A 20,155-nucleotide genomic window follows, 5' to 3' on the forward strand; every position below is an offset into this window, starting at 1 on the left:
CCATATCGATCTTATTTGATCCTCCCAATAAACTTATTGAGTAGGAATTGTTATTATTTTCTCTATAGAGTTAAGTAGGTGGTAGATGGCGGAATCAGGATTCGAATGCACACAGTCCAGCATTAAAACCCCAGATTTTCTCAAGTTGTCATTTCTAGGTGTGGGGACAGAGAAGACCCCTATCATTCAGACAGTTGCGTAGTGAATATAATTTGCCACATTAGCATGAGAGAGAAGGGCTAATTCCATGAGTATCAGAACCACTCCTGGAAGGAGATCGGCATTCATTAGTGGCTTTCGGAAGCTCAGCTCTGCTCCTGTGTCACCTTCCTGGAGGACTTCGATACCCTCACTTGGTGACGAGTGCCACAGTGCCCTCTGGCCTTGCGTGGACTACAGGACTTCAGCTCCCTAGCAGCATCTCTTCAGGATTTGGGGCTGACTTCTCAGTAATGGGTCTCTAACCCCTGAAGGCCATCAAGATCACCCCAGTGAGCTTCTTGAGGAAGCAGAGTCTGTTTAAGGTCCCACTCCCAGAAATTCAAATTCAGGGAGTCTGGCATTTTTCACCAGCCCTCCTCTCCCTATGTAGCTCTGATGTTCAAAGACTATACTTTCAGAAAAACTGCTTTCCAAATTTTCTAGGTATGTAGCATTAAAAACCCCTCTCCTAAACCTCAGTTGCTCTCAAGAAGGCAGCCACGATTCTAGATCTGAAGCCACATGCAGCTGAGCAGAACCCAGAATGGACCTTAAGAAAGTGGGTGCCAGTGTGTTTCAAAGTCCAATCTGCCATGACAGGCAATATTTCTTTAAAAGCAGCTAAGGAGAGGAGCAGATGAAAGCCCATGTGAAGCCAGGCATCCCTCAAGGAATTTAAATGGGTCAGGAACTCTTAAAGAATTTAAATGAGCATGAAATAGGTATAGAGGGTTTTCTGGGCCACTATGCAAGCCAAATAGTAAATAACTATTTTCTGCACCGAGTTTTGTTGGCAAATTTGCATATATGTGTGACGCCCTGCGTTTCTATTTTTACCTCGTAAATCTGCAATCTGTAAAGAGAGCCCGTGTGCCTCGGTGGAAATCCAGGCTTGAGCTGAGCTGGAAAGAGCTGACTTTCAGTCTGGCTGGACCCAGAATTTTGTATTTTAACGAGCCCAGGTGAGAGTTGAGAGATGGGCAGAGAAGACAGAAGGCACACGTGTGAAGTTTGTTGAGCCCTTGTAGTGCCAAGAACTCCCCCGAAGCAAAATCCTCTTACCTGAAAAACAGAAGTTAAAGTGGAAAGTTTGACATTGTACTGTGACACCAGCCTGGCTCCGTTTAAAGCGACTTCTCAACCTTGCTTAAAAATCCATCCCCGTTTATTATCAATTTATGAGTATTATATTATTGTGATTATTATATTATTGTGATTGTGACTATTGTCAAAATGTGGTTAGAGCACTGGCTTACATCTGCAGAATTGAAAGTGCTCCCCACTTTTTAACTTGGTGCCCTTTTATTTTCTAGAGAACAGTAATGAACCAAGTTGAGAGGATTTTTCTGGCAAATCTCTGGATGCTTTAATTTCAGCTCAGCATGTGGTTGCCACTCAGGTATTTTGTAATTATCCAATGGGACCTTCTAAGGGATGATTTTGCCTGGTGACTTTGACATTTCCCTTTGGATCCGCACACACTAGAAAGTAGTACAGGCCTTTCAATTTTTTCTCGCTTCAAGAATGCACATGGAGGACAGAGGAAGCATATTGCTTAAGGATGGGAGCTTCACCTGGGTAGTAGTGGTGGGTGGGGGGGCGTGGTTTGCCATCCTTCGTTTAGTGCTCACGGGCTCAAAGATGGCTGAAGGGTCAGTGAGGCCCTGCTAAATCACCACTTAATTCTGGCAATTTCTAGCCATCATTTGCCACAGATATCGGGAGATTAATTTTCTTAAACTAACGTGTAGTTGAGGAAGACGGTAAGCGTCAATCGATCCTAAAAGGACTCTCCATCCACCACCCCCTACCTTTGTGCTCTTTTTTTTTTCCCCTTGGAAAATTACTTTCATTTAAATGGAAGGTGGGCAGAGCGAGAGGGTGCCTCCAGCTACCCTCGGGTATGAGAGACTGGCTCTTCTGTTTGAGGACAGGGTCCAACAGCTTGATGAAAACTCAGCTGTGATTGCCTGGTTCCAAAAGGCAGTGCCCACAGCAGAGTCTGGAGGGCTGGTGTGGCCTGTGTTTGGTTCTCAGACACTTTCGTTTTCAGAATATTATTTCCTTTGTCAGATCTAACCCCGAGTCAGTAATGATGGCTGAGCAGTTGTTTATGGCACACTACCATATTTGGACAACTTTCAGAAACTACCTAAGATTTGTGTGACATTGCTTCAGAGACTTGAAAAATGTTTTCTCAAAGCATATTTTAAAACAGGTTTGTGTTTCCTTTTTTTTTTTAAAGTTATTGGAGAAGCTTATTAATGACCTAAAGGACATGTATATAAAAGCTTTGGGGATTTAAGTTAAGCTTTTAGGATCTTTTTAGAACATAAAGATTTATGCTTACACTACTCCAGAATAAGGAGAATTTTTACCAATTTCAAAGAGCTTGAAAAGAATATGCTGTAAACTTTTGCTCAAGCTCCAGTGTCTTTGAAATACACTTACTGTGAGCTGTAAGGAAGTTTCTTCTGACTAATGCAATGTTATGCTTTTATAGAAAGGTAATTTTCTTTGCTCACCACTTGTTGAAAAAAATTCCTAGTCATTATCTTACAGAAACCCTATCCATCTACCCATCCATCCATCCATCCATCCATCCATCCATCCATCCATTCATCCAAATATGGAGAAGAATCCGAAACATTCCCTACTTCCTGCCCCTCAAGGAGCTCAGGATCTGATATAATTGGCCCTTGGCATGTGCTGGCTTAACGTTTGTGGCTTTGACTATTTGCATGCAACACAAACTTCGTCATTTTTGCTACTGCATGGATTCGAATGGATGTAAAGGTGCCCTCAATAAAACTACTGAGCAAGAGGGAATCTTTGAATTCATGAGTGACCATTGCTGACAGCCCAGCATCCACCCTGAGATCAACTTTGGGATTTTGCACCTATAATCGTTCTCATCAGAGGGATAAAACACTGTTCCAGGGCATATAATAAACTCCCAAAGAAAACCATCTGCCAATGCTGTTTACAGAACTAAAGAGAAAAAGTAAAGAAATCTACTTAAAGTTATGATGGGAAAGATTATATGAAAAATGGATCTTGAGTAATTTGAGATCTTGCACATAAGCTTTTCATTAATATCAAAGACTAAAGGGAGTGGTTTCACCCTGTAACCACAGCTTTTGGGAGACTCACAACTTTGGAGCCAATTACAAATATTTGGTTCCTAAGACTTCAACTTGCAAGATTTCTCTCAACTCAAGTGGATCCCATTCTTTGGTGTTTCCATTAATATTTTGCTTTTGAGAGATGGGGTGAGGGTTAGAGCACTACTATCCAAGTAATTGATGCCACACCAGTGGTTGTCCTAGTTCTGCTATTTCTGTGATCTCAAAGTTGAAAGAGAAATCAATCCCCCAAGCTCCAATGAGTTTCATAACCCTGTCTCCTGAGGAGCTTAGAGTGACTTCTCCAAGGCCTGGGACAGGGTTATTTAGGAGACACCACCCTGAGTCTCCTCCCCACTTAGAGTCACATAAATGACCACCCCAGTGTCATAGGTTGAGGCATAGATTTTCTGCTTCTTAATTGGCAGTGACAATTTCTAGAGTTCAAATGCCATTTCTAGAGTTCAGGAGCAGGATTTGTCACCATTTACTACTGGAGTATCTTTATCCCAGTATTCTAAGAGATGACTGTCTGCCATCTTTTTTTTTTCCTTTACCCATTTTACCATGAGGCCCCACACACCGGGACCACTGTTGGCTTTTTCTATATCAAAGTGCCCATGTGTGGGACAGCAGAGCAACATCCTCAGCATTGTCTTTGCAATCCACAGACAGGAATGAAAGATTCTATAATTAATGCATTAGAGGAGAGCGTGTGCCTTAGGTATGAAGGATTATAATGGATTTCTCTTAAAATTTATTCTAAGAATGAACTCTTCTCAATGTGCTTAAGATGGGAATTGACAGACAACTGATAGAGAACTCTTTTCAATAGTACCACAAACTGCATAAAGCAAAGGTCGTCTTGAAGATTTGATACGAAGTGCCCCATGGCTCTCTCTTTTATTGTTATAACCTCGGACCTTTTTTATTAAACCATTGTGTTTTCTAACTCTTTTCAAGGGCTTCCTTTCACTTCCCTCAATTTATCATCATCGCTCTTTACTTTGGGATTAGCAGCCTCAGTTGCCCAACACCCTCACTTGATAGTCCCAGTTTCCCTCCTTCCAAGTCCTTTCAAGCATCCGACTGTTGACTAAATGTGTACGTCTCGCCCGGTCTCCTAGTTCCTGATTCTTCCTTCTGGTTGCCTCTAGATAACCATTCGTCTTCCATTATTTTTCCCTTCTCTTCTTTCTCCTCTCTGCTCGTTATTCTTCTGTCTTATTTCTTCATTCTACTTCCATTCTCACCCTCCTTTCTCTTGGCTTCTTGCCCTCTCATGCTGACTTGGAGATAGACGGCACTCCTCACGGCCAGGCCTGGTCATGGTTGGACTGGCATGAAAACGGATCAAGGAAAGATAAATCAAATGTTTCAGAGTAAACTGATACCCAATAAAGAATCAGCATCAGAGTCCTTGAAAATATTCCTACCCTGTCTTAGGTCCAGTTCCGTAAAGAGGAGCGTGAGATGATGGTTTCTGAGGAGGAGACGAGGGAAGCAAGATAGAGACGGGGGGAGAGCGAGGCAGAGATGTGGATTAATCTCTAGTCCAGTCTCAGCCCGATTCCACTGGGAACTCTGGAGTTGTTCCCTGTGATCAGTCAGTCAATAACTACAGGCTGCCCCCAAAGGCAGGTCATAACCTCCAGGCATTTTTAGATGCTGACGCTTGATGGCCAAGGGTGATTCTCAAGAGAAGGGGGTGGCTGAGCACTAGGAAGGTTGAGGGTTGGGTACAGCAGCCTGATAAATAGCATCTAAGTGCTGTAACAACAGCATAACCTCTCACACCCTTTCAAACCCTCTTCAGGAATCATCAGTCTCCTTATCTTCCCCTTAAAACTTATGTGTTCTTCCTCAAGCACCTGTTAATTTAAGAGAATTAAGGACTCCTCTTTCTTTTTGATTTCCATGATATTGTGTTTCTTTTCATTAATTACTCCTATTGTAGTCCTCTGCCCAGCTGTACTGCAAATTAGAGGTTTTTGAAGGCTCGGGAACTTTAATGCTACTTGTATCTACTACATGCAAAGTTCATTGGTGAGATAGGGACTTCCTGTTCATTATTTGTGTTTCTGTGTGTTGGGAGCGTTTATTTGAGAATTCATCTTTCTGTGATCTGTTATGACATATAAATCATCTTTGTCTTATTTGATCACGTTAATCCTTTCCCCAGCTGTCACTGCTTCCTGACCACCACTGCCATTACACTCTGTGCTGTGTGCTGCATCACGGAGGCCTCTCTCTAGCCCTCCTCTGGCCATACCCCTCCCCGTGTGCTGATAACTCGATTGCATCGCTGAGACAGGTCCACCAGATACCCCTTCTAGACTATACTTTGTGTAGCTAAGAACCCAGAACTGCCCCTGGCCTGCCTCTGGGTCCTGTGTGTCCTCTTCCCTAGGTCAGACACACACAAACAGTGTGTGTACCCTGGGCTGATGAGTGGCCATCGAGAGAAGATGTTACAGACAGAGCTGGATGTGCAAACTGCAGTATGGACATGGGTTAAATAGTGTCCCCCTAAATTCCTGTCCACCTGGAAACCCAGAATGTGAACTTATTTGGAAATAGAGTCTTTGCAGATGTAATCAGTTAAGTTAAAATGAGATCATACCGGATTCTAGTGGGCCTAAATCTATTAACTGGTGTCCTTATAAGAAGAGAGACACAGGGAAGAAGACCGAGTGAAGGCAGAGACAGAGGCTGGATGACACAAGCCGAAGTACACCTAGGATGGCTGGCCAACACCAGAAGCTGGAAGAAGCATGAAGGGCCCCTCCCCTGGAGACTTCAGAGAGAGCATGGTCCTGCTGAGACCTTGATTTTCAGCTTCTAGCTTCCTAAACCATTAAAGAATAAATTCCTTTTGTCTTAAGCCACCTCTGCCCCGCTGTTTGTGGTACTTTGTTCAGTAGCTCTAGGAAACCAACATGACACGTGCGGGAGAACCCATTACGGTGGGAATGAGTCGTAGGTGGGAAGACAAAGGGGATCAGCCCAAAGGAGGTGTTCTCTATGCTTCCAAGATTTGGTACCGAACTTCAGGAGTTCAAAACTTTTAAATTTGAACCTAGCCCTCTTGTTCGTTATGAGCATATATTTGCCAAGAGAGGAGGATAGAGTTAATTTTTTAACAGTGTGTTAGTTTAATTTATAACTTTTAGAACCTGAGACTCCAGCTGCGCTCTTGGCCCAGTCTCCAAAAGTGTTGGAGTGAGCCTTCCCTAGACCTTTAATTTCCTAGCTTTTACACAAAATTAGGTTGATCAGAAAAGTTCTACTTGCGGGGTGCCTTCTGCTACAGACCGGTTAAGCGGCAGGTGCAACCTGCTTAACCTTTTCTGGATTTTCCCAAATGTAATTTTTTCCCTTCTCGAAGATAGCTGAAAATCACTTCTGGTTAGTGGGGCAGCTTATCGTGCTGATGGACTTCCTGTTTCCTCACCGACCTACGACCTCTCACCGCTATCAGAAGAACCACTCTGCCGTGGAGCCCGTGACAAGGAGCAGAAACCGTGCTCCAGATTCAAGTTTGAAGAGCGCGTCTGTCGTCCCCAGGTTGTGGCCCTGGCAAGTCCCGTATTTATAATATTTTCCAAATCGGTGTAATTTAGATTGCCTATTTTCGAAGAACAAGCTGGAATTACCCCCAAATCATCAATGCTTTGCCAAGGGTCTGGGTCAGTTTGTTTTTTTTAAAAAAAAAAAAAAGAGAGAGAGAGAGAGAGAAGAGGGAGGAGGAAGAAGAAGAATAGGAGAAGCAGCAGCCCCACTCAGATGAAACAGCCTTCACAGAGGCTCTGGGCTGAGGAATCAGTGTCCTGCGTGGAGAGTGTCATGACACGGTCCTAGGCGCTTATGACTTTCCATGCAGTCTGGTCTGAGCTGCCAGTGGGGGTCAGTCCTCGAATGTTCCTCTCTCTGCCCCTTCACCTGTGACCCAGGCATCCACCTGTAGAGGGCACCTCCGTTCTGTCCCTGTCTGAGCTCACCTTCTCTCTCTGCCTCCGCCCCAGGTCCAGTGAAGCCCAGGCAGATCACAGCCACACAGCCAGAAAAAGTGGAAGGGTGACAAGCATCCCGCATGTGTCCGTGGGTCAAATGAGGGGGAAAGTGAATCAATAGTCTACCCTTTTTCTCTGTGAGTGGCTGGGAGAAGCCATCTGACCCTGCTAAGCTGCCGGTTTACGTATATTAAACGTTCGTGACAGGCTCCCTCTTGGGTAGTGGGAGGTGAGAATTGAATGATAAAATATAGTCAGAATGTTCAACATTTTCCCAGGAAAACAGGAAGCACACATCTCTTTGGGAAGCGGTGCAGGATTCCCAATTCCTCGTTCTTCCTGCTGAAGCACACGGGTTTTCTGCCATCCATTCTCTGTCATCCATTCCCCAGACACGTGGCAAGCAATCTCCTTGCATTTTTATAGACACTTCCAGTAATCCGTGCTTTCACCCCCAGATGCAGGGCTAGTCCGGGGAGCAGGTACTCAGCGGCAGGTAGGCAGGAAGGCAGGGAGCCGGCTCCAGGCCCAGCGGCAAGGCGGGTGCTTGTTTGGGCAGCTCCGCAGGCTTCCTGACTAAGCGAGTCACACACACTGAGAGCGAGGTTTCTGAAACTGCTAGTCCCTTCCACCAACGACGAAACCCCGAAGCCGCCGCTCAGTGAAGCTATAAACAGCCCTTGTGCTTTCCGACACAGAAAAAGGATCCTTCAAGCAGGCGCTTTACTTTTAAAAGCTCAGTCTTAAAGTCAAGGACCTCTTAGCTCTGAACACAATGACTTGGAACGACTTGGAAAAGTGAGCGAGGGGATTTGCAAGAGGGGAAAAAATCTTGGAAAGAGATTTTGTTCGTTTATTTTCTCCTCTATACCAAAAGTCACAAGGATCTGACTTCTAGAAGGAACGTGGCATTGATTTTTAAATATTCAATTTTTAAGCGTGGTATTTATTTTCATTCAAGTAATGGAAAAATCGTGAACATGCACCTTCAGGAGCTTCGGAGCTAAAGATCCGTGTTCCCCTTGAAAGTCCCTATTAAACCTGACAGTCTCTGGCAATGAGTAGCTGTCGCCTGGTCCCCGAATTTTTCACTACTATCTCTGACCCTGCAGTGTACTGGGACCTGGACAACTCAATCTAGTCTTAATTCGACTACTATGTTGTGTCGAAAGGAAAGAAAGAAAAAAAGCTTTTATTCATTTAGTGCAGTGTTTTTCTTATGTTTGCAAGAGAAGAAATAATTAGAAACACCAATTAAAATGAAGATTTTCAGGCCCCACTCCCAGAGATTCCAATTCGATATCTTGGGTAGGGCCTGAGAACCTGCATTCTTAACAAATGCCTCTTCCTCCACCCCCAGGTGATTTTCAAGTGTGCTGCTCCCCGGACTATTGCTGTCAGGACCACACTTAGCACACCAGTCACTCTGCAAGATGTTTCTTCTAGCCTCCAAATGATCGACTTGAATGGTTATTGTATTTATACACTAAAAGCCTCGTTACAGAAAAAGTTATTTCTGATTTGATAAGTGGAGAAATTGAGGCCCAGAAGAGTTAGGTAGCCCCTCGTGGTCACACAGTGAGGAAAGGGTAGATTTTACTAGTGTCCATACGATTCCTAAAACCACCCACTAGTTCCTCTCCCTGACAAATATAGGGGCCTCTGTTTCCTCAACTGTTGGTAGATACGATGGGAAGAGCGTAGTCAGAGTAGATAGTAATTACAGAGGATTAAATAAGGTAATATTAGGTTTAACCATATGAAACTGTTGACATTTAACCATTTAGAACCTACAAAAGCAGCAATTTCACAAGGGTCTATCCAGTAATTGTAAAGTGCTGGGTACAGTGCCTGGCATAAAGCAATAGCTCAATAAACGTCAAGTATTATTAGAAGCTGTTGTGGATAGAATTGTGTCCCCCCAAAGATATGTTGACATTCCAGTACCTGATACCTGTGAATGTGACTTTATTTGGAAATAAAATCTTTGCAGATAAAATAAGTTAAATTAAAATGGATTAAATCCAACGACTGGCCTCCTCATAAGGAGAGAATTATAGCTACACAGACACACAAAGGGGAGAAGGCTAGGTGAACACAGAGGCAGAAATTGGAGTGATGCAGCTGCAAGCCAAGGAAAGCCAAGTAACCACTGGCAGCTGGCAGGGGCAAGCAAAGAGTCCCCCAGGACCTGTAGAGGGAACGAGGTCCTGCCAATACCTTGATTTCAGACTTCTGGCCTCCAGAACTGTGACAGAATAAATTCTTGTTGTTTTGAGCCATCAAGTCTGTGGTAATTCATTACAGTGGCCCTCGGAAACTAATAAGGAAACTTCATCCCTCTCATCATCTTCGTCGTCCCCATCCCCACCACCGTCACCATCATCACCATTGTCTTGCAGAGCACAAGACATCACACCGGACTCAGATCGCAGTGCCGACGGGTGATGATGGAGTTGCTGAGTCTCAGTTATGTCCTTCACTTGCACTTACTCACGCAGGCTGTTTTGATTTCCACCGAAATTTTTTTTTAAAAGATTCTTTTATGATACACACACATTTGAGCTTTTCGATGCTTTCCCAAGCTCCCTCCTGCTTGTGTAATGTAAACTTCTCCCTAGGGAAATGTTCAAGAGACAGAAAGACGGGAAAATGGTAGCCACAGAGCACTGGGTAAACATTCTCTCCTTTCATAACCTTCCTTTCTTGGGTGACGAATCTGTGGCGGGGCCTCCAAGTCCCAAAGAGGCCCACTTCAGACATGTATTTGGATCGGTCGAAAGGGTCAAGGACCTGCTATATAAAAAGCCCCTTAATGTACACTGTTCAGATAGAATTTGCTGGCACAAAAATTCCAAAATGGAGTCTGTGGCCTATTTCGAATTTATTTGTCAATCAATACAAGGTTTCCAGTGACCTTTGTTTCAATTTTTGCGCAGAAGAGACACTTCACCATGGTTCTCCTCTTACTCTGCCCTCTCGCCAAAAAATCATGATGCCGTAAATTCTGTCGGTTCAGTGATCATATTTTCCAAATAAAAAAGCAGAAACGAGCCATGATTGACAGTGAGGCAGAATGTTTAAAATCTGAATTGTTCAAAGCAATCTGCTTATGAGTTTACCCTCTGGACTCAGACTGAGTTTGGATTTCCTCATTAGATTTGTGAATTCGGGCAAGTCACTTCCCTGTCTATGTCTCAGTTCACTCATCTTTATGAAGTTAGCACTATTATATTACTCACGTTTTAGCATCGTGAGTGTTCAATGAGTAGTGAACAAAAAGAGTATGACGGAGTGACCATCATGTAAGTTCTCAGTAAAAATTAACTATTACTACTTTTTTTAAATCTGCAGAGTTAGGCCTCTACTTTGCCCATTCTACATGTCAGAAACTTGGCGTACATACTCGTAGTTGGACTAACTACCTGTGTAGTCGGCATTATTTTGCAGCTCAGAGGGTTTAAGCAATATACCCAAAGTTACATAGCTACTCATCTCATCTCCTAGACTTGAATCGGAGCTCCTTTCCTCTGTACCATGTTGGACCGTCCAGGATGTTATCACGCAAAAAGTTTCCCCATACGAAGATGACCTACGACCTCGACCCTTTGCACTGAGCCTTAGAAGGGTGCAGCTTTCTGATCACCTTGATCTGGCAGAGAGTAAGAGCACCGATGGCACAAAGAAAGTTCTTACGGCTCAAGCTCAAGCTGGGTGCTGTTTCTCTGGGCTCCGGAGCTGAGCCGTGTGAGGCTGGACTGTGGACTGCAGGAACTGTCAGCCTGTAGCAGGGCCACTGGGCCTGTCTTGGACAATCAGGATTCTTACTAGGAGGTAGACTGATGACCATGAAATCTGTGCGCTGTCAATGGCTCCCTAGAGACCAGGGCCTCTTAGGGTAGGACCCTGAGACTACTTGCATTTGAATCCCTTGGGAGGCATGTGAAAATTTCAGATTCCTGGGCCTCTTCTAGATTTTCAGAATCCAAATCTCTGCTAGAAACCCAGATGATTAATGTCTGCATGATTAATGTCTGCATTATTAACTAGTGGCCCAGTGACTACGGTGCTCCTGAATCTTTGTTGTAGCCATACCCTTATTGTTTCTCTTCACAGAAAGAAAGCCTAAGGTTGGGAATAGGGGAAACTTACCCAAAAACAAAAAAGCAGAGATGACGTCTTAGCCCATTCATGCTGCTATAACAAAAATATCACAGACTAGGTGACCTAAACAGCAGACATTTATTTCTTACGATTCTGGAGTCTGGGAAGTTCAAGATCAAGAGGCTGGTAAATGTAGTGTCTGATGAGAGCCCCCTTCCTGATTCAGAGACCGGATGTCTTCTTGCTGTGTCCTCACATGGTGGAAGGGGCTAGAGAGTAATCTGGGGTCTCTTTTATAAGGGCATTAATCCCATCATAAGGGCTCCACCTTCATGACCTAAGGCCCCGCCTCCAAACACATTTGGGATTAGGATTTCAACATGTAAATTTTGAAGGGGACACAGACTTTCAGTTTATAACAGAGGAAAAACCCGAAACCCATACAAATCCTATAGATGTTCAGGTATGGTAGAAAAGATAGTGATGCCCCAAAGATGCCCATGTCCTAAAGCCTGGATCCTGTGAACATGCTATGCTACATAGTGAGGGGGAATTAAGGTTGTGGATAGAATTAAGATGGCTAATTACTGACCTCAAGATAAAGAGATTATTTGGGTGAGCCCAATGTAATCACGAGGGCCGTTTACAGTGGAAGAGGGAGTCAGAGGAACAGGTGAGACTGACTTTGTAAAAAGAACTCAATCCACTGTTGCTGGCTTTGAAGATGGAGGAAGGGGCCACAAACCAAGAAATCCAGGCAGGCCTAAAAGCTGGGATAGGCAAGGAAACGTCTCTGGAGCCTCAAGAAAGAACACAGCCCTACCGACACCTTGATTTGAGCCCAGTGAGATCAGTTTTGAACTTCTGACATCCAGAACCGTAAGAGAATAAATCTGTTCTGCTTTAAGCCACTAAATTTGTGATAATTTGTTACAGCAGCCATAGAAACCTAATATGGCAGTCTCCAACCTTTTTGGCACCAGGGACTGGGGCTCTTATGAGAATCTAATGCCTGATGATCTGAGGTGGAGCTGAGGCAGTGAATCCAGTGCTGGGGAGCAGCTGCAAATACAGATGAAGCTTCGCTTGCTCACCCGCTGCTCATCTCCTGCTGTGTGGCCCGGTTCCCAACAGACTACGGACCGGTACCAGTCTACAGCCTTGGGGTTGGGGACCCCGATCTAATTCATCAGAGTAAAATGGAAAGCGGGCTTATATGGCTGCAATGAAAAGGCTAATGTTCAGTTTACATTTCCTTTCTGAGGCATAGGTGTTTCTTTTCCTGGCACCATCTGAGCCCAGAGCTTGGATAAGTGCTCAGACATCTGCAGAGGCCAGTGGGTTGGTTGCATTATGCCCAGACAGGGTTAGGGCCCCAAGAGGTTCCCAAGGGGATGGGAGTGGGAAGTAGAGAGAGTGCTGGATTACCCTAGTCCCATTAAACATGTCTTAGGGCCTCAAAAAACCATTATAAGAAAAAACACAACAAGAACAGAATTCCAATATTGATGAATTTTTGCAGCAATCGGGAGGGATGTTATTTTGATTTCAACATACGTCTTCCTTTTGCATTTTATGCTTTAGTACTTTGACACACGTAGGATTACATGAAATGCAGAGGAAGGAAAAAATAATCTTATGTAGGTTTAGGGCCTTTGATCAGGCTTTTGCAGAGGGTCAGTCAACAAAAGTCAATTGTCAGGAGCTGGCAAAGGAACACCAAGACCAAAGACGGAGGATGCAAATGAGAATTCTGAACATAGAGAACGAAACTGGGTCCAAGTGAAAGACAGCAGGCAAAGAAGACACAGGGCAATAGTGAAAAGATGGTCGACACTCCTCTCTTTACACGATTGTGTGTGGTTTAGTGTTAAAAGAACATGGTTGAGAGAGAAGAATGAATGGATGCAGATGAATGAATGAATGAATGAATGGCATTAACTCAGAGTACTGGCTCTTGGTGTGCTTCGAAGGTCTTCCTGAAGGCTTCCCAGGTCTACCCCCAACCCCAGGGAGTTCCGATGGATTGAGGCCCCTCGGTCAAGAATGACGGCTGTCCTACTTCGGGCATCCGTGGGGGCGATGCTGTGGTCTAGTTCTTAGCGTATCCGTGAGCAGAGATGAAAAGTCCTCTGGCCCCTCCGCTGAGGCATTTGACACTGGAGACGCACGCATGGGGCCTCCAGGGAGAGGGCGACCGAGAAGCCAGGCGGCACGCCCCTTCTTGAATCTGTCACTCTTGCGCCTGGACTAAAGGGGGCTTAGGTTTCTGCACTTTTCATGTGGCGTCTTTCAAAATTGAAATCCACTTGAAGTGGTTTGGGTTTTTCTCTTCCCCACCTGGGTGTTTGCTGTAGAGAAATACCTTCAAACACAGACGGCGCTGCTCAGCGTCTTTCCCTGAGCGTGTTCAGAGGAACCCAGAGACGCCACATCAAGCTGAACGCCTTCATCAGAGACGCCCTGGCTGGGGCCCCTGCCTCATGCTCATGCAGCAAAGGGTTGCTCCTTTTTTTACCCCCATTCCCCTTTGTCCCCAACATTGGCTCACATGTGCTCGTTCTCTGGGGAAAAAACAAGCCACCCTTGTTTCTCTGAACAGACTTATCTGGAGAATTTGGAGAGGAGAACAGGGGCGTGGATTCTGTAGACACCCCCATTTTGCTCTTTGAGCCTTGAGGAAGGCAGAGAAAGGAGGCGCGGGCCCTCGCTCTTTATCTCGCCTTTCTAGAGAGTAACTCCTTCTTCATCACGGAACCCAGCTGCAGCCTTTATTTTTCTGGGTCTCCCACCAACCTTCTTATTCCTCCATTTATAATATGTCTGAGGGGAAAAACGTTGCCCCGTTGGCTAAAGAAGCGAGAAAGCTGGACCGATGTCCTAAGTCATCACCCACGGGGACATCGCACCTTGCTCCATTTTATATTTTAAGCCATAGAGATGTATATTAATAGTCCTTTTTCCATATCACTAATCAGTCTTTACCAATCTCGACAGACCTGTGTATGAGAGAGAAAACAAGCAGTCAAGGGCTTATGGATATTATTTTAATATTTTAATTACCCAGAGTCTGTGACTGTCTACTCATATGGACACAGTAACAGAGGTTAAGGGAGCTTTGGAGAGTGGGCAAATCGGCTCAACCTCTCTATTTAGAAACTTAAGGAATTCCATCCCTAAAGTTTTAGGTGACTTGGCCGAGGTCACTAGACACCCATTCCATTGCACTGAAGAGCTCCATTTGTATTAGGGGATTTAACGGTATTTGCATGTGTTAGGGGACCCGGAGATGTTGACAGTAACCTCTAGAGGTTACGGGCCTTTTGTAGTCGGCACTCCCTCTGTTGTAAATGGGAAAGCAAGACCCTAGGTCTTTGACTTGGTCACACTTATGAACCTCAACTAAATCTTGAAATTCCAGATCAGGGTTGGGTGGTGGCCTCCAAGCCCCTCTGTTTGGAGACACTCAGCAAATTGCCGCACAAATGGAGGTGTCCTTCCCGGCCTGTTCATCAGTCCATACGAGCCAGGGCCAGGGCGTATTCTCCATCCTTCTTTCCCCTACAGTCACCGATACATTTATTTCTTAAGAAACAGCTGGGCCAAAAAGTCATGGTATCTAAATTTGAGATTTTACTGGAAGCAAGCCATTCCTGTCTAAGGCGACTATGGATTAGGACAAAACCTCTCCTTAGCGGCTTGCCTCTAAGATAGAGGACGGAGAGATGGTGTATCTGGATCTATTTGTCCTCCTTCCTGCCTTTGGTCACTTCTCCTAGCTGCAAGGCCTGCTCTGGCGCTTGGGGTTCTCAAGAAATGTGTTATATATCCCCCACTCACTCAAGCCAGCAAAGAGAAAAGTCACTTGCAGCCCTCAGGTCAGAACTGGTACACTAGGATCCTTATTTTGGGGGTGCCTTCTTTGGAGACTGGCTGGGGAGAGGCCCTGCTTTCCAAGGGCTTCCTCTGACCTTTCTGTCCCAACTGTTTCATGATCCCTAATCTCTGTGTCCAGCAGCTCGTTTAGGCCCTTGCCCTCCTCAGACAACCCGTTTGAGGAGAGGGACCTCTGAGACCTATACGTCTGCAAACGTACAGGATGACAAAAGGATTGGAACGTGGGGAACCCCATAAACCCCTCAGAGGTATGATCTTTCTCTGAATGGAACCGCTGCATTGATTTCTTGAGAAATGGTCAGAACGGGTTAGCCTGCAAGCCCACGCTTCTAGATTTGGAATTTTACTGGAAGCCGGAGGTCCTTGGTGAGGTGGATATGGGGCTCAGGTGGAACCTGTCACTTAGAGGCTTGCTTATGAAATAGAAAGTAGGTCTGGGGAGGTCTGAGTTCATTACTTCCCTCTGCTCTCCCTTCTCTCATTTTGCCATCGCCCTACCCCCGCCCGGGTGATTTGCATGAGAGGAAGTCTGAGAGGCAGGGACAGCCCCCAGCCTTGAAGTCGCAGGCCACAGAGAAGGAAGATGAGCCAAAACCAGAGTGATTACCACTCTACTCTGGCCCCTGAAGTTCACCGGGGTTTCGAAACGGCTCTATCTTCACCATGACCTTATTTCTGTACGAGGAACCTCAGGATACCATTAATCACAACCAGTTCTTAGATTTAAAAAAAAAAAAAAAAAGGCCTAGAAACCAAACAGGGGCGTTAACTCATTTGGGATGGGAGCTGTGGTTCAAGTCCTTGCAGCACCCCCATTTGCCGGAGGAAAAAAGATGTGTAAAATCTATGGCCATGGGGACCCATCTTCAAACCTGGAGACCAGAGGCTGAACCACGGTCGAGCCACTGAAGGCGAGAAGAAGGCAACCATTATTGATCACTCCTAGGCTCAACAGCCCCTGAATCTGATCAGTTTTCTATTTGGTGTTGAACTCTATCTTCAGTTCCTTAAGGCAAACGCGAAGCAGTCTCAACAAGCATTTTGTGCCCAAACATAGGTGACAGACAGACCCTGAGGTTAAAAGAAATTAAAGTTGCACAAAGACTTGGGCAAGAAAAGGCAGGAAGAATGGAAATTAGCAAATATCAGACACCTTCTGCCAGCAAGCATAGCTCAGGGCTTTTATCTCCCTTAATTCTCACACCCTTGAGAGATTCTGATTATTTTTTCCATTTATCAGGTAGAGAAACAGAGATTCAAAAGGGTGAAGTGACTTGCCTGGGGTTAGACCGCTGGTAAGTGGTAGAGGAACGCCAACTCAGAGCAATCTGACCGTAAAGTTTGTGAGTGGATTGGCGTCCTTGTTTGAAATTGATGCACAGACTTGGCTCCCTGTTGTAACGGCTCTTGTGTAGCTTGATATCTTTCAGTTGAGAGTTTTGCCTAATTATTTCTCCCAGTTATTTTCAGTGGGACCAACAGTGCTGCTCTTTTTCCCTAGATTTTTAAGCACCCCCATACCTGTCACAGAAACATCTTTCTTAACCTCATCAATAAAATGAACATTATGATATAGATTCAATAAAATAACATAGGCAAAGTGGTTAGCCTCGTGTCTGAGGAGAAGGAGATTTTCAGGTGCAGGCAGTTATTACTGAGCCTTTACCACTAGCCAAATCGCCTGAGTGTTTCAAGCCCAGAAGACTACTCTGCTTTCTCTCTGAATCGGGAGACAGAATACCTGGTTTCAAGTCACAGCTCTGCCGTTTATTACTATGTGATCTTACTTCTCAAAGCTTCAGCTTCTTTTCTGTCAAGTGAGCATGAGGGATAGGAAGCTTCCTACGATTTCTTCCAACTCAAAGATTCTTCCATTAAGAGTCCTACTGCCGGAGAACTGAGGAAACAGCTCATGTTATTTCAGACATTCTAATCTCCCAGGCCAGTCTCCTCACCTCTCCTCCTGCATCTCCCTCTGAGCCTCTTGCCCTCCGTCTCTCAGGAAATGTACCAGAAGACCACGTTCCCCTCTGGTCTTCTCCATCTGCAGATATGGCAGATGTGTCTGGTTTGCCTGCTGGTGGCCTCGGAGCGATCTCGCCACATGAGAAGATTATATCTAAGCCTGTCCTTCCAGGATGAAACAAACGTCCAAGGGTTTTAGAAGCTCTGTGCCAGAAAAGAGGACAAAGGCATAGTACATATTTCTTAATATAAATCACAATATCACACAGCCCAGGAGGAAGTGGCCACCTTGGAATTCCCACTCCTTTTCTTTGACACGAGCTGCAGGATAAATGTGAATCTGATTTTTCTACTCGTTATTCTGCTTGAAACATAATTATGAGAGAGCGAGACACCATGTCTAAGCTCTTCAGAAATTGCCACATTTTTTTTTCTCCTCTTCAATACCGTCTACCCACCAGCATGTAGAGAAAGTATGTCAACTCTCTGATATTTGGGAGGATATCGCCCATTTGGATAGTCTGGGGCTGAGATATCTTACTGCTATTATTAGAGGAGCTTGAGATAGTTCTGTCATTGAATCCTTTCCTTGAATTCTCATTTAGCACAGCTGCCTCTGATTCAGAGCAGAGCCTACTCCAAGAGCGATAGCAAGGGTCCAGCAGTCCGGCCCATCCTTCTGGGCACGCCTCCTCCCATGCTCTCATTTGCGTGCTCCGTTCCAGCAGCAATGCGCAAATTTCCACTCTCACATCTTCATTTCTGTTCCATTTGCCCAGAGCACCCTTCCCTATGGCCTGTGTGAACAGGAGATATCCGCTCGAGGTGCCTCAGGTCCGGAGCGTTTAGCCACAAAAATGTCCTGGAATATTTCTGTCCCAAGTCTCATGTCCTTGGTCTACATTTTCTATTGCTTTGGGCACAGAGCCCAGAGGTCAATTTTGGACAGAGCATAGCTGTGAGTATTAGAGAGGACACGGGTTTTAGGATGTGTACAAGCTTGGTTCAAATTCCGGTTCTGATACTTACTGATTATACGGCCTTAGCGGAGGAGCTCAACCCTCCAAACCTCAGATGCTTCATCTGGAAACCAAAAACAAAAAACATAAAATACCGCTCCTGCATGGTCGTTGTGACGATGGCATCAAATAACAGACACAAAGCTCATGCTATATAGTATGTGGTTCATAGGAGGAACGCCACAAATGTTAGCCCACTTGCACGGCCAGTCAGCTCTGTGTGTGACTGCCAGGGTCCGGATAGGGGGAACTGGTTTTTCTCTAAGAAAGTGTCTGCTGTGCTGTCCTCACCTGTCCTGGGAGGGGAAAATGCTGAGTCCCACATTCGTGCAAGATGTTTTCTGTAGCTAAGTCAGAACGGCTCCTGACAGGTCCATGTGAGCAACTTAAAGAGAAGCAGAGTCTTCACTAACAATCTCCACTGCCAGGAGAGCAAATGCATTAGTCCCGCTGAAGTGACTAAGAAATTCTTGTTCAGGTTAGGCTCTGCCTTCATCACTTCCCCATCTGCTGAGGAACCTTCTCACCTTGCGAATCTGTCAAAGCCTCAAGGGATGGCCCACAGTAGGTTCCTCTTTGGCCAGCGGGAATGGGTGTGACTCGCTAGGCCTCTGCAGTATCCCCGGCCTCCTTCTAATTGTCTTCTCTATGAGGGCATGAGGAGTCCCAAGGATTATGTAAATGAGGAGACTCACGGTTATTCATTCATCCACTCATTCATCCCCTCACTAAATATTTACTGAGCACCTACTATGAAGAAGGTCCTGGCCTAAGCCTTAAAATAAGAAAGGGGGGTGGAAGGCATGGTAGGTAGCATCCTACCCCACCTGATCAGGATCCAGCCAGCTCCCTCCATCCCTTCCCCTCATCCACACCCCAGGCCCTTAGCTCCATCCCCATTCCCTCTCTCCTTGATGATGAGGACAGCCTCTTCACCCTTTCCCATTGTCCTGGCACACCAGACTGTCCATTGCCTAAGTCATCTTTCTAAAACGTCAGTCTGGTCGTGTCGGTCTTGGGTGTGCTGTTTTCCACCTGAACTGCAGATTCTGTTACGCTAATAGTTTTCTTTAAAAAAGTTCACTTTTTATTTTTATTTTTTAAGTCCAAGCAATATCAGCCATGAAGTCACAGGTTGGATACCAGTTGAGTATTATACCAGTGGGAGTTTTTAAAAATAATTAATAAAATGACGAATGTTTGTTTACATGACACCTAGGGTTATGATGCTACCTTCCCTGTGCAGGGGTGGCCCGGGGAAGGCCATCAGCACTCATTTACTTTCGAGCTCTTTATCTAGCACCTACTATGTGCCAAGCAGTTTTGCAGATACAGTTTTAAAATGGCAAAGCCCCTGCTCTCACAGAGTTCTATTCTAGTGCTAAAATAGACAATTTTTAAAAAATCAGATAAATGAGTCAAGTGTATGCAGGCTTTTAGTTGATGACAATTATTAAAAAGAAAAAAAAAACAAATAAGAGAAAAAGGGGCGGGAAAATCTAATTAAAATAAACAAACTTCTGCCTGCCTTTCCAGCTCAGCTACCTTCCCTCTTACCTCAGGTTCTCTGCAAATAGTTCCCACTATGTACCTGCCCATAGTTTCCAAAATGCACTGTGCTCATAGCACCCACAATTCACTGTATCAGTAGGACCCACAATGTACCGTGATCGCAGTTCCCACAATGTGCCATGCCATTTACCCACAATGCCTAGGTTGTATCACACCTCTCTGCCTTTACTTGTTAGTTTTTTTTTTCTGCCAGACTGATCTTCTTACATATGCCTCTGCCTAAATGATCTTTATTGTTTCAAGTCCATCCTGATATCAT

The 20,155-nt window shown here is 45.1% G+C and overlaps 1 protein-coding gene and 1 long non-coding RNA gene across 2 annotated transcripts in view; one reads left to right on the top strand and one right to left on the bottom strand.

The window, feature by feature from the left end:
• LOC120622779 (uncharacterized) overlaps nt 1-20,155 on the top strand; it is a 98,155-nt gene that overhangs the window by 46,851 nt on the left and 31,149 nt on the right. The window lies entirely within an intron of this gene.
• WWOX (WW domain containing oxidoreductase) overlaps nt 18,323-20,155 on the bottom strand; it is a 932,057-nt gene continuing 930,224 nt past the window's right edge. Inside the window, exon 9 of the mRNA XM_039888496.1 lies at nt 18,323-18,388. Within this exon, the coding sequence (XP_039744430.1) occupies nt 18,338-18,388 (51 nt within the window). The 3' untranslated portion in view covers nt 18,323-18,337. The remainder of the gene's footprint in view (nt 18,389-20,155) is intronic.

This window comes from Pteropus medius, unplaced genomic scaffold (assembly GCF_902729225.1).
Source record: "Pteropus medius unplaced genomic scaffold, Ma_sr-lr_union100, whole genome shotgun sequence".
Classification (NCBI taxonomy): domain Eukaryota; kingdom Metazoa; phylum Chordata; class Mammalia; order Chiroptera; family Pteropodidae; genus Pteropus; species Pteropus medius.